The following is a 12,246-nucleotide window of genomic DNA, read 5'->3' as shown; positions in this document are numbered from 1 at the left end:
CGCTGGGAAGAAGCTATTTGATTTGATGAGGGAGCCATTTGGAATCTCTGAAAACTGGCCATCCAAATGTGGTACCATTTTAATAGCCATCATTTTTCATGGGATGTTAGTGTTGAAAGATACATAGTCTAATTCCACTGTCTTACAGATAAGGAAATTTGGAACCAGAGAATTTCACAGAAGCCAGTTCAAAGGATAAATATGAGAAAAAGAAAAAAACAAGTACTTTACATTGGGAGTCAACTAGAATCAGCCTGCTTTGTGTCAGGAGCAAAATGTGTTGGGTCATGCATAAGCCCCCTTCAATGAAGAGATCTTTTATGAAACAGGAAAAGTACACTGGAAAGCATCCTTGGGAGCAAATACTCTGACGGGTGTTAGATGTGTTTTCATTTTTTTATTAGAGAAGTTGGAAGTTTGATTTCAATATTGATGGTAACATAATTTTCTCTGCTTTATTCAGAGGAACACACAGAATCAATCTGTACAAGCATATACAACAATTCAGTCAGTGGTTTGTGCCCTATAATCAGTAATCTGATTAGCTCTAGATTACGGTTTCCATGCACTCCTCTGGGCTTTGGGGCATGGCTCCATTCCCAGGGGGGACTTCTTCATGCACTCTCTGCAACACAACTACAGCAGGCTTAAAGACCATGCAGATTAACACTGTAGCAAATTGTTTTGATATTTAACAGACATAAAAAGGTTATTTCCTGATATGAAATTCTGAAAATCTGCATAAATATTTTTGTGTAAAATTAAATTAGTTATGTATTTTTTTTGAAACTAGAACTTGAAGTATCAAGAATGCCCACATAATTCATATACACATATATATAGACTTCTTCATTATGCTAAAAGTCTTGAGAGTCAAATTATATTCTGTGCCATACATTTACTTAACCAGTATTTATTTGCATTAGTTAACCGTGTACGGATTAGTCATAATTGGTGCTTGTGTATCATGCAAACATAGTTCTAGTATTCCTGTTTACTAATCTTGTCATGTGGCAATACTTAGATGATTTTGCTCTCTGACAGTGAGAATTAGGAGTATAAATACTTTATACACGGTCACATTTACAAACGTTTGCCAATAACCACTTCACAATCTTTATGGTGTAAGAGTGAGCTGTAATAATCTGGAATTGGCAGAAGCAATTCTTAGAAAGCAATGTCAGATGTCAACTTTCTTAAAGGTGCCTGACAGAGTTCTCCTTTTGAGCACTGATGGGTTTTGGCACAGGGACACTGTTCTTTTTTTATTTTTTTCTATTGTTCTAATAATTTCCACAACTGTTACAGGAAGTTAGCTTCTTATGGCATGGTGGAGACATGGCACTTACTGATGAGGTAACTTAGATGTAGAAAAATTCCCCCAAATTATTTGTCTAGCAGATCACCACTTCTGCTGATAAATTTGTAGACAGAGATTTTTTTCCCCCTAGCGCATGCACTTACTATCACATGGCTAATACACTATTTTTGCTGTTGCTCAAACATGTCCTAATGCATCACAAAGCAGAGGTGTTAACACCAAGCTCATTTATTTGTGATGGTACTTTATAGCAAACATGTTTAAGTGGTGTGATCAATGAGTAAACTCTGCCTTATTGGAATCGTAATTTTTGGGGATTTGTAGCTACTTTTGGTTGGCCAAGGAAATTCAGTATTCAAAACATTTAAGAGAAGTACGTAAGTGTCTGTGGTTTCAGGTGACATCTTGTCTACACATAAAGGAAACGCAAAAGACATCAGCTTTCTTCCGCGGAATTTGTGTTCAGAACTTTGGGAGTGCTCTTTTGATGTGGTGGTTCTGCGGTTTCAGTTTGCATCCTGCAGTTTCACACAACTGTTGCTGGTCTGCGGTCCATCTCGGCTTCCAATTTCACCATCTGCTGCATCTCCTTCGCCTGTAACATCAGAAACGTGACCTTACATGTTGAAATCCTCTCCTGAAGCCATAGAGCAAAACCCAACCTCTCTTCTCCCGTAAATTTGATGCTTGTCACTATGTCCTGGCTACTTAAAGTGTGGTCCATGGACCAGCAGCATCAGCATCGCCTGGGATCTTGTGAGAAATGCGGGATCTTGGACTCCACCCCAGACCTACTGACCCAGAATCTGCATTTTAATAAGATCCCCAGGAAATTTTTATGCACGTTAAAGTCTGAGAAGGACTGGTCCACACAGTACCAGAAAAACAACTTGAGAAGAGGCTACGCCTGTTACTCATAGATTATGTCATGTCTAACTGTTTGATTTCATTTCTACAGATTGACATGCCTTGACTGTGTGTAGATAATTTGATCACTTTTAGAATAAGCATTGCTTATGCACGATTTATTCCCCAAATAGCCTGAAATTTAATTAAAAGTAGTTGCCTAAGAATTTCACTGATGGGGAAGTTCAGGTGGGAGCATATCACATTGGTTTGGTTGGAGTATGCTGCAAACAGAATGTTACAGGAATATGTAGGGTTCCTGGAATGCTATTGTCCAAAAACTATCCTTATAGGTTCTCACTTCTCTGGAGTAATTCATTTTTTATGGTCCACCCCAGGAAGTAAGCCACGGTGAACTCAATTTCATGAATTAAGACTGTCAAGAAGACAACCACCTGATTTGGGAGGTGGAAAGGCGTCATATGGGGACAGGTTCTGATGACAAATCATTGCCTGGCAAAATAGGGAAAATCAATTGGTTCATTTTATATTTTACTTTCCAACCATATGCTTTTTTCCAACCCAATACACGGATCTTTCAGAGGAACAATAAAGCACCCTGTCCTCTTTTAGTGACACATCATTTTGAAATAAAGGGCATTTAAGAATGGAAACATGGATATAGAAAGATATAACTCAAGAGGAGGACTCTCATGAGCTCTGATGTTACTATTCATGTCTACTTAGGTATTCCAACCAAATGAAAGGTCAGTGGGAGAATTTGGTCAACTCTGCAGATCATACTATGAGCATCTAAATGTCCCAAATGAAGTCCTGATACAAAACTAGTTTAACCCACAGACCATAGAGTGATTTCCTTCTTATCGTTATTTTTATATTGTGGCTTTAAATTTCATTTTGGTGAGGATGGATATAATAACATCAAAGATGATAACTTTCTGCTTACATTTGGGATGGATGGTTCCCCCTCCCCAGATTTTTTTTATGCCTGAAATATAATAATACTCTAATAGAGAAATGAAGAAATGGAGAAAAATATACAAACATGAAACTATGACACAAACAGTATTTGTAAGAGATGACAGTGAAACATTATCAGCACTGGAAATTAAATACTTTTATATTCACTAAGTAGTAATAAAGGATTCCCTATGCTTCTCACCCTCTAGCATTTAAAGACAATATTGAACACTGTTTAGAAAGGAGGATTATATTAACACTAAAAAAGGATTCCAAGAGCCAGCTTCTCGTATGAGCAGGGTGACCATTCATGCCCACTTGTCAGGGACGGTTCCAATTTATGCCCATGGTCTTGGCTATTATGAACAGCTTCTCCTTTCACTTTCAAAACTATCTTGTTCAAACAATAAATTATATGGTCACTTATAAGGGGTGATTAAGGTCCCTGGCAGTTTGGATCTAACACAAAGCATGCCAAGAGTCATTGTATAATGACATTGTATAATGTTTCTGCAGGCAGACCATAACTCTTTGTCATTAAAAACCACCAATGAATTTTTACCGGGGTGCTTTAAAAATTAATGGCAGTCATATTAATGTTTGTGAAAGATCTGACTCTGTGACCCAGTCTTAGCTGTGGTCTGTCCAAACAACAACCATATATCACTGTTTTTGATGCCTGGGTACATCTTCATTAGCATGACTTGAGTTTCCCAGGTCTGCAACTGGAAAGGCTACTAAAACTCCATCAGAAATAATTCTCTCAAGATGTTGGCCATTTTGGTTTGAATATTACATCAGAAATCCAAGCATCAAATAGTCAAACTTTTAAATCAAACCCTTGCAATCTTAACTAGTCATGAGCAGATGTGAATCATCAAAGCACCAAGAATACAGATGTAGTTGAGCAGGAAGGCAATGTCTTGCTTATCAGAGTTTTCAGTCCTACCTTGCGTTTGGGACACTGCATGACAGGATTTCAAAAGCTGTTTGTACAAAAATAGTAATGTCAAAATTGAGTCATACATACAAAACAAAGAAAATAAATGAATACTGAAGTGACTTTGAAAAATGAATGCAAAACCATATACAGAAAAGCAAAAAGCTAAGAGTAAAACATGTATACAACTGTCAGTGACAAACTTCCCCCAAGTTGATCTCAACAGAAAAAAAAAGAACAAAACAAACGACCGATGCCTATTAGCCCAGACTGTGCTTCTCCTGTGGGGCAGTGAGTGGGGGAACCCTCCCTTGAGCAAGACCCCCTCACCTCTCTTTATTAAATGATAGGATTGATGGCAAAAATCAATTTTTAAAACTTGGGTGTGACAGTAATGGAGCATTTCATGTTTGAAATGGTGCATGTCAAGATGGATGAGCTCCTGTGTGGCTGGGAGGTCGATGGGAAACAGCAGCAAAAACCCTTTGGAGTTTTAAATGAATAACTGGCTGACCAAGTAGACATGGCCATTAGAAGGCTTTAAAAGGCCATATGAAGTCAGGATCCAGAGTCAGGACCCAAATATATTAAAACTTGAGTTGTTTCTACCAATGCCCTCAACACTGTCTAGCTAATGAAGTAGATTGATTCCAGGCTTTTCTTTGGGAGTGACTGGGAGAATTTAGGCGATTAGGGTCACAGGAAAGCAGGTAAGAAACCTTAAAGAGAGATATTATGGGAGAATGTTAAAATTCATTTATTTTTGGCTTAGAAACAGAAAAAAGTCTTGGGGTTTAACAGTAGTTTGGGAGATTGTTATACAAGTTTGGGATTGCCTGGAGACAGGAAACTGTTTTCTGCCAATGAAATATTGGTTATAAAGGGAGCTCTCCAAATGGTTCCAGACCTCGCCTATTATGAGGGAAGAAACAGAGTCACTATGTCTTTTGCCCTGTGTCTATGACAGTGTTGAAACACACCGAGTAACTGAATTGAGAGGTCTCTGACCTTTAAATTCCAAAAAAAAGTATACCAGAAATACCTGAGATTGAATTTGCTGTAGAATAGGCCATATTTGTAAAGCAAAGCTTAACAAAGAAATTCAAGTCCACATTCTACATTTGCTGGAAGTGTCACTATATCTTGAATTTCTTTTCATGGAATCTCATAAAATCTTCATCAAATCTCAAGCCTTCTCATGTTCTTTCCTAAGCTTCTGTGACTCAAAGTATCAGATGTGGGTGGTAGACATTACCTGTGACCCATTGAAAGGCATTATATGAATTTTTGGAACAAAAAGTCACTATTCTCCCAATATGATCCAGTCAATACAGTTACCACTAATCCAGTATTTCAATGCAAGAACTCTGGTGTGATTTGAGTTACACGTGTATTAGGATAAAAGCCCAAAGTGATTTTTAAATTATGCACTTTAGCTCTCAAACTAAAAACACTAGGTAACTGTATTCTCTAGCTCTGATATACACCACTATTGTAGTGATGAGTAATTTTTAGCACATTTATATTCTTTAGTCAAACTTGTTGCCAAGCAACATAATGATTTCTAAGTAGTTTCTTAATTTAGCTAACTGAAACATAACTGCATCTCACCTCCATTGTGCCTTCTTCTAAGGCATCCTTATCCCCACCCAGTCCTGATTCACTAAAGTGGATTCTATTGTTTTGGAGATGGTGGCTCTACCCTTATCCACTGTCCCATTTCCCCCTGCCAGGAGCACTTTCTGAGAAATGCTTTAGGAGCAAAATCATTAGTAACTTGTACCAGAAGGTGATGTATCTATGAGTTGGTCAAATGAGTTGGACCCGTGGGACAATAAACACTTATTGTCCCCCTTAGGGATCTGTGGACTGTTCATGAATAGAAGCATTTAGCTGGAAAGGAAATGGGAAACATAACTCAGAAGTATGCCCATGAGTAAAACTTCTATCAACCAAAAAGTAAAGAATCTGAAACCAGAAGTTGGATTTATTTGTTACCCAATTGCAATATAAAAAAAAAAAAAAAAAGATTTTATGGTTTTGTTTTACTTTCTCAAAGGTAGTTTTCAGTGTAATTTCCATTTAGGTGTTCTTCAACGGAAGCCGTTTACTCTTAAAAAATATACCTTAAATAGGATTACTTTATATATGAAAGGAAATAGGAAAGAATAATGTAGTACACGTACGTATTTCAGCAAAACCTCTTTACAGCTTCTATATTGAAGTAAATTATCTAGAAAATTCCAAACCAGCTACACCTAAAGAGATGTATTTGGACTGAGACAGACTGAAATTTTAACTGCTGCTGAGGGTCATTTTGCCACATAAGCTAGAGGTATTTCCATCAAATTGAAATGAGAGTGTGGATGGCCGATGGGCTATAGCCCATCTATCTGTACTGCTCGAGGTAAACACACATTTATCCTGGTGTTGGTATATGCCTGATAGCTACTAAATAGTTGGATTTTGGATAACTCTTTTTATTTGTGTATATTTTTTGTGTTTATTTTTATTTGTGTACATTTAGCGTTTAGCACCAAGAGTATGGTATCCATTCACTTTCAGTGGTTTGTAGAATTATGGTGGCTCATGCCTCTAGGTTTCACTTGTAAGGCCTAAGAAGGTTCTATAACTTCATTTTTAGATTGAGGTTGAAAGTAGGTGGTCTCTCTCATTTGCTTTTAAATACAACCTCACTTGTCTCTAGGGTACAAGTGATAAAACTCTACGTGAAAATGAAGAAACAATTTGTAACCTGTTTTCTCCTCCTCTCAGTAATGTCCTTCTTAGAATCCCCATAATCTAATCAAAACATGACTTTTGATTCTTTTCTCCCCACAGCCACATTCCTCTCCCACTCCTAAAAAGAATACTTTTTGTTCTTGGTGGATGAAATGGGGAAAGTACAGTAGGCACCAAATTTTTCTAGCTATCTTTCCGTGCCACTACTCAGGCCATGGGCTTTAGCAGAAGGGTGACTCTGGCCCACGGCATTTGCCTCCTGAAGCTGGTTGGCTGCCTACAACTTTTTATGCTTTTTAGGTGAAATACCTGCTCGTTCTGTTTCTCTAGGAATTCGAGGTGCTCAAGCTGGACTTTTTTCAACTGGTCCATTTCTTTGGACTGCTTCATTGCGAGCTGCAAAAAAAAAATCTGATCAACTTTGGGTTGTAATCTTAAAACCTATGGATGAAGGTTGGTAGTTTGCAATTTAAGGGATGGATATAAAAAAAATAAAGAAAAAAGAAAAATAGCCTGAAAACTGGGAGAGTTTAAATCCGTAATTTTTACTGGCAAGATAGTTCCTGCCAAAATCTTAGAAAACAAAAGAGTACTTGTGCACGATTAAAATCTGGCTTCATTTTCTGTATAAAATGGCGCAAATAATTACCTTAAAGATTATAGTGAGAGATTAATTTAGCTTTCAGGGAGCGGAGAAGAGAAGCTAGAATGTTTAACGTACAGAAAAATCAAATTAAGCAAATTAGCTAGTAGTCTGATTTCTAAGCATGAGCTACTGTTTATAGTTTTTTAAAGGAAAAGTGTCAAGAAAATTATAAAACACTTACTCGTTTTCTTTCTTCCAGAAACTTTTTAGTGTTGCTGCTGTTTAACTCTCTGACCCGCCTAAAAGCAACAGGTACAAACAACAGTTGGTATGATGTTGGTTGGGATTACATGATATTAAATAAGAAAGGGTCATATTCCATTTAATTATTTGGATGGGATTATCACTTCCTTTTCTTAATTTTTATTGAGGAATTTTGAAATGTACAATGTACAGAGAAAAAGACAAAAAACATCTGTGTACCCATCACTCAGATTAGTCAACATTAATTATGTTTTACCATGCTTGTCTCATATTTTTAAAGGAAATAAAGCATTGCAGATATAAATAAACCCCCCTTTGTATTCTTCCTCACTCCACTTCCCTCCTTTCTCTCTCTCCAGAGGTAACAACTATTCTGAATTTGGTGTGGACCTTCCTATCCGTGTTTTAATATTTTTATTACATATGGCTGTATCCGTACGTAATATACACAAATGTTTCTCAAACTTTCACATGCACACAAATCACATGGAGATACTATCAAAAACACAGATTTCTGAACCCACCCCCAGAGGGTCTGATTCAGTGGGTCTGGGGTGGACCTGAGATTCTGCATTTCTAATAAGCTCCCAGGTGATGCTGATGCTTCTGGACTACACATATACTGTTTTGTATGGTTTCCAAATTAACCTAAATGCTAACATACTCTGGGTTTCTTTCTATAACTTAAAACTTAGCCTTATGATTAAGAGATACAGCTATGTTTCAAACGATTCCATTATTTTCATCTGCTGCATGGATTTTTCTGTTTATGAGTAGATTACAGTATTTTCATTTTGCCATTAATAGAAAGTAGGTTATTTCCCAACAATGCACAATGGTTTGGTGCATAGGGTCCTGAAATGCTTGGCACACCATCTGTTGGCTAAATAAATGAAGTGTAGGACATATCCTCTTGTGCGTATGAGCAAAGGTTTCTCCAGGGTGTAAACCTAGACTTGCAGGTTGGTAGGGAGTGAACAATTTCATCTTTACTCCAAAGTACCTGTCCCAGTTTGCACTCCCACCCATGGTGTCTGGGTGTTACCCTTTCTCCATATCTTTGCCTACTCTTGTTACTATCAGACATTTCCTTTTCTGTCAATTGCTGGTTTTTTGAAATGGCATCATGCTGTTGTTTTAACTCACATTTCCCCTGATTATTGGTGAGGTGAAGTGTTTTTCATGACTGAATAGATGTATAACTGATTGAATTTCTATAATAGTTATAGGTCTATTCAGGTCTTCTCTTTCTTTTACAGTCAGTTTTAGATATTTTAGTTTTTCTAAGCAATTGTCCATTCCATCTAGGTTTTCAAATTCATTAGTAGTATTGTTTATAGTAGTCTTGGTTTCCAAAAATATTTACTGTATTTGTAGTTATTTCCCTTTTCATCCCCAATATTACTAATTTGTGGTATCTCTTTCTTCTTTATCAGTCTTGCTGGAGGTTCACTGATTTTTTTTTTTTTTTCAAATAACAAGCTTTCGCTTTTGCTTTTTTCACTTTTTTACTTCCATTGATTTTTGTTTTCTATTTTAATATTTTTTGCTTCTTAAATTTTTATTTCTTCCCATCTGACATCTTTGGATTCAGTTTATTTTTCTAATTTTATGTCCTCTTTGAGCATTTTCTTATTAATTTTCATTTCTTTAAAAAAATATGCATCTAGGCTATAATTTTCACTGTAAATATCACTTTAATATCTAGGGGCAGGAAAGGAATAAAGACACAGACATAGAGAATGGACTTGAGGACACGGGGAGGGGGAAGGGTAAGCTGGGACAAAGTGAACGAGTAGCACTGACATATATACACTACCAAATGTAAAACAGATCGCTAGTGGGAAGCAGCCGCATAGCACAGGGAGATCAGCTCGGTGCTTTGTGACCACCTAGAGGGGTGGGATAGGGAGGGTGGGAGGGAGACGCAAGAGGGAGGGGATATGGGGATATATGTATACATATAGCTAATTCACTTTGTTATACAGCAGCAACTAACACAGCAATGTAAAGCAATTATACTCCAATAAAGATGTTAAAAAAAAAAAAAAGATCTACTCTCTTAGCAACTTTCAAGTAATATACAGTATGAGCTACAGTCACCATGCTGAAATTAGATGCCTAAAACATTAATCTTATAATTGCAAGTTTTTATCTTTTAATCAATGTCTCCCCATTGACTCCCCTACCATCAGCCCCTGGCAATCACCATTCCACCCTGTTTCTATGAATTTGGCTTTTTTTTAGACTCCACAAATATACAGTATTTTTCTCTGTCCGATTTAGTTCACTTAGGATAATGTTCTCAAAGTTCATCCATGTTGTCCCAAATGGCAGGATTTCCTTCTTTTTATGGCTAAATAATATTTTATTGAATAGACATCTCAAATTGTCTTTAACCATTCATCTGTTCATAGACACTTAGGTTGTTTCCATGTCTTGGCTATTGCGAATAATACTGTGATGAACATGGGGATGTAGGCATCTCTTCTAGATAGTGTTTTCATTTCCTTCAGATATATACCCAGAAGTGGAATTGCTGGATCATATGGTAGTTCTATTTTTAATGTTTTGAGGAACTTCCTCCATACTGTTCTCCATAGTGGCTGCACCACCAATTTACAAACCCACCAAGAGTACACAAGGGTTCCCTTTTCTCCACATCCTTGCCAACATTTATTATCTCTTGTCTTTTTGATAATTGCCATTCTAACAGATGTGAGGTGATATCTTATTGTGGTTTTGATTTGCATTCCCTGATGATTAGTAATGTTGAGCATCTTTTCATATACTGTTGGCCATTTGCATGTCTTCTTTAGAAAAATGTCTATTCAGGTCCTCTGCCCACATTTAAAATCAGACTATTTGTTTTTTGCTATTGATTTGTTGATTTGCTTATGTATTTTGGATATTAATCCCTTACCTGATATATGTTTGCAAACATTTTCACGCATTTGGTAGGTTGCTTCTTTATTTTGCTGATTATTTCTCTTCCTGTGTACTTCAGCTAACTCTGACACATTGATCAACAGTATTTATGTTGTCATTCAGTTATAAATATCATGTCATTTATGTTGAAATGTCTTCTTTGACCCAAGAAGAGAAGTATTTTTCAGCTTCTGCATGTCTTTCTTAGCTCTCTGATTATAAATTTTTAATTTTATTTCTCAGTAGTTTGATAAGGTGGATACACACAGCATGTGTTTAAAAAGGTAACCATTTGGCATAAATTATTTTTCAAGAGACCAGCCATTTGTAGATGTTTGAGAGTCACCTAACCACTGGATACTGAGTTATAATAAATAAGTATAAGAAGTCAAAATAAGGAAATTAAATAAAAAACTTTTCTGGTTATCAGTAACTCATAATTTAAGATAACTTGATCTCAACTGGGTTAAAGTCCGTTTTGCAACATAATTGAAAAAATATGATAAAGAGTTATTTAATAATTAGCACATTTGTCATGTTGAATTCTATATTTCAGTTTGGACAGTCTAAGATAGTTTAACGAGGTTTTATCACGGCATGAATATTTTGTGTTTTTCAGCTAAAGTGGACAATGTCATTTCCATGTACACAAGGCCATTAAGCAAAGTTCCTTGTCTGAGAATAACGTCCAGAGGGTGGCACTTTGTTAAAATAAACAAGAACCAGATAACTACCCCAAAATGATGATGTAAATGAGCATTGATTAAATTGAGTAATAATCTCCCTAGAGAGACACAAATGACACTCCATGTTTAGTGGGAAATTTCTTGGCCAAAGTGTTGAAAAGGCAATTCATTTCCAGGTCAAATTACTGTGGAATTCCAAATCCTATTGCTGGCTAGTTAATTCCAAACCATGTTTAATCCAACAAAACTTCAGCATAAAAATGCACTGGATGGTATTATGCTTTATATTTTGTCCTATTTCAAGTTTAACTTTAATTATGGTTAATCAATGAGATGCATTTTAAAAATCAACAGTATTGAAGTAGTTGGATAGCAGTTACTGCTGTGTTCAAGACAAGGAGGAAACATCAGGTATCAACTAAGCATCCGAAAAACCCCGTGTAGACAGGGGAATTGAAACAGGGGTACTTTACTTGTAGCTGCAAAGTCTCCTAACAGCTCAGCCTATGGTCAACAGCTGAATGACGTGAAGCCCTAAACTCCATGCTCACGTTTTAATCCCCAAAGCTATCTTCACTTTGCTCTGAATTTTGTTGAGCATAAAACACAGCCTTTGTGTGGGTGGTGAACTCAGCTGGCAGCCACATTCTATCCAAGTCTATTTCTCCGAGAGACGCAATCCTGCCATGCTTGACCACTGTTGTATGAACCTAGCTCTCAGTTCTGGAGCAACTAGCATCTGTGTTCTTAGAGGCTTTCGGGGCAGCCATGAACATCACAGGTGAAGATGCTTTTTGGGATCACTGGGAATCAAGTGCTGCTAACTCCCTCTCTTGGATACTATGACTACTGATGCCCTCTCAGATCCCCTTTACCAGCTTTGGCTAAAAGGCTTGCACCTGCGATCTTCTCTAGAGGTTACACAAACCTTCCCCCAACTCTATGTGGCCAA

At 36.9% G+C, this 12,246-nt stretch overlaps 1 protein-coding gene across 12 annotated transcripts in view; it reads right to left on the bottom strand.

Annotated features, from left to right (window-relative positions):
- Positions 1–389: 389 nt before the first annotated feature.
- Positions 390–12,246, bottom strand: part of PLCB4 (phospholipase C beta 4) — a 415,724-nt gene continuing 403,867 nt past the window's right edge. For 10 of the 12 annotated variants that reach the window (XM_059896967.1, XM_059896965.1, XM_059896972.1 and 7 more), the window contains 4 exons: positions 7,658–7,715; positions 7,140–7,226; positions 4,098–4,134; positions 390–1,916 (listed from right to left, as the gene is read on the bottom strand). In XM_059896967.1, coding sequence (XP_059752950.1) covers positions 1,828–1,916; positions 4,098–4,134; positions 7,140–7,226; positions 7,658–7,715 — 271 coding nt within the window. In that variant the 3' untranslated portion in view covers positions 390–1,827. The remainder of the gene's footprint in view (positions 1,917–4,097; positions 4,135–7,139; positions 7,227–7,657; positions 7,716–12,246) is intronic. The other 2 variants (XM_059896971.1, XM_059896975.1) reach the window with 1 other exon arrangement.

Source organism: Balaenoptera ricei, chromosome 15 (assembly GCF_028023285.1).
Source record: "Balaenoptera ricei isolate mBalRic1 chromosome 15, mBalRic1.hap2, whole genome shotgun sequence".
In the NCBI taxonomy this organism is placed as follows: Eukaryota; Metazoa; Chordata; class Mammalia; order Artiodactyla; family Balaenopteridae; genus Balaenoptera; species Balaenoptera ricei.
Note: the sequence above shows the minus strand (reverse complement) of the source record. Positions and strands in the feature narration are given on the sequence as shown.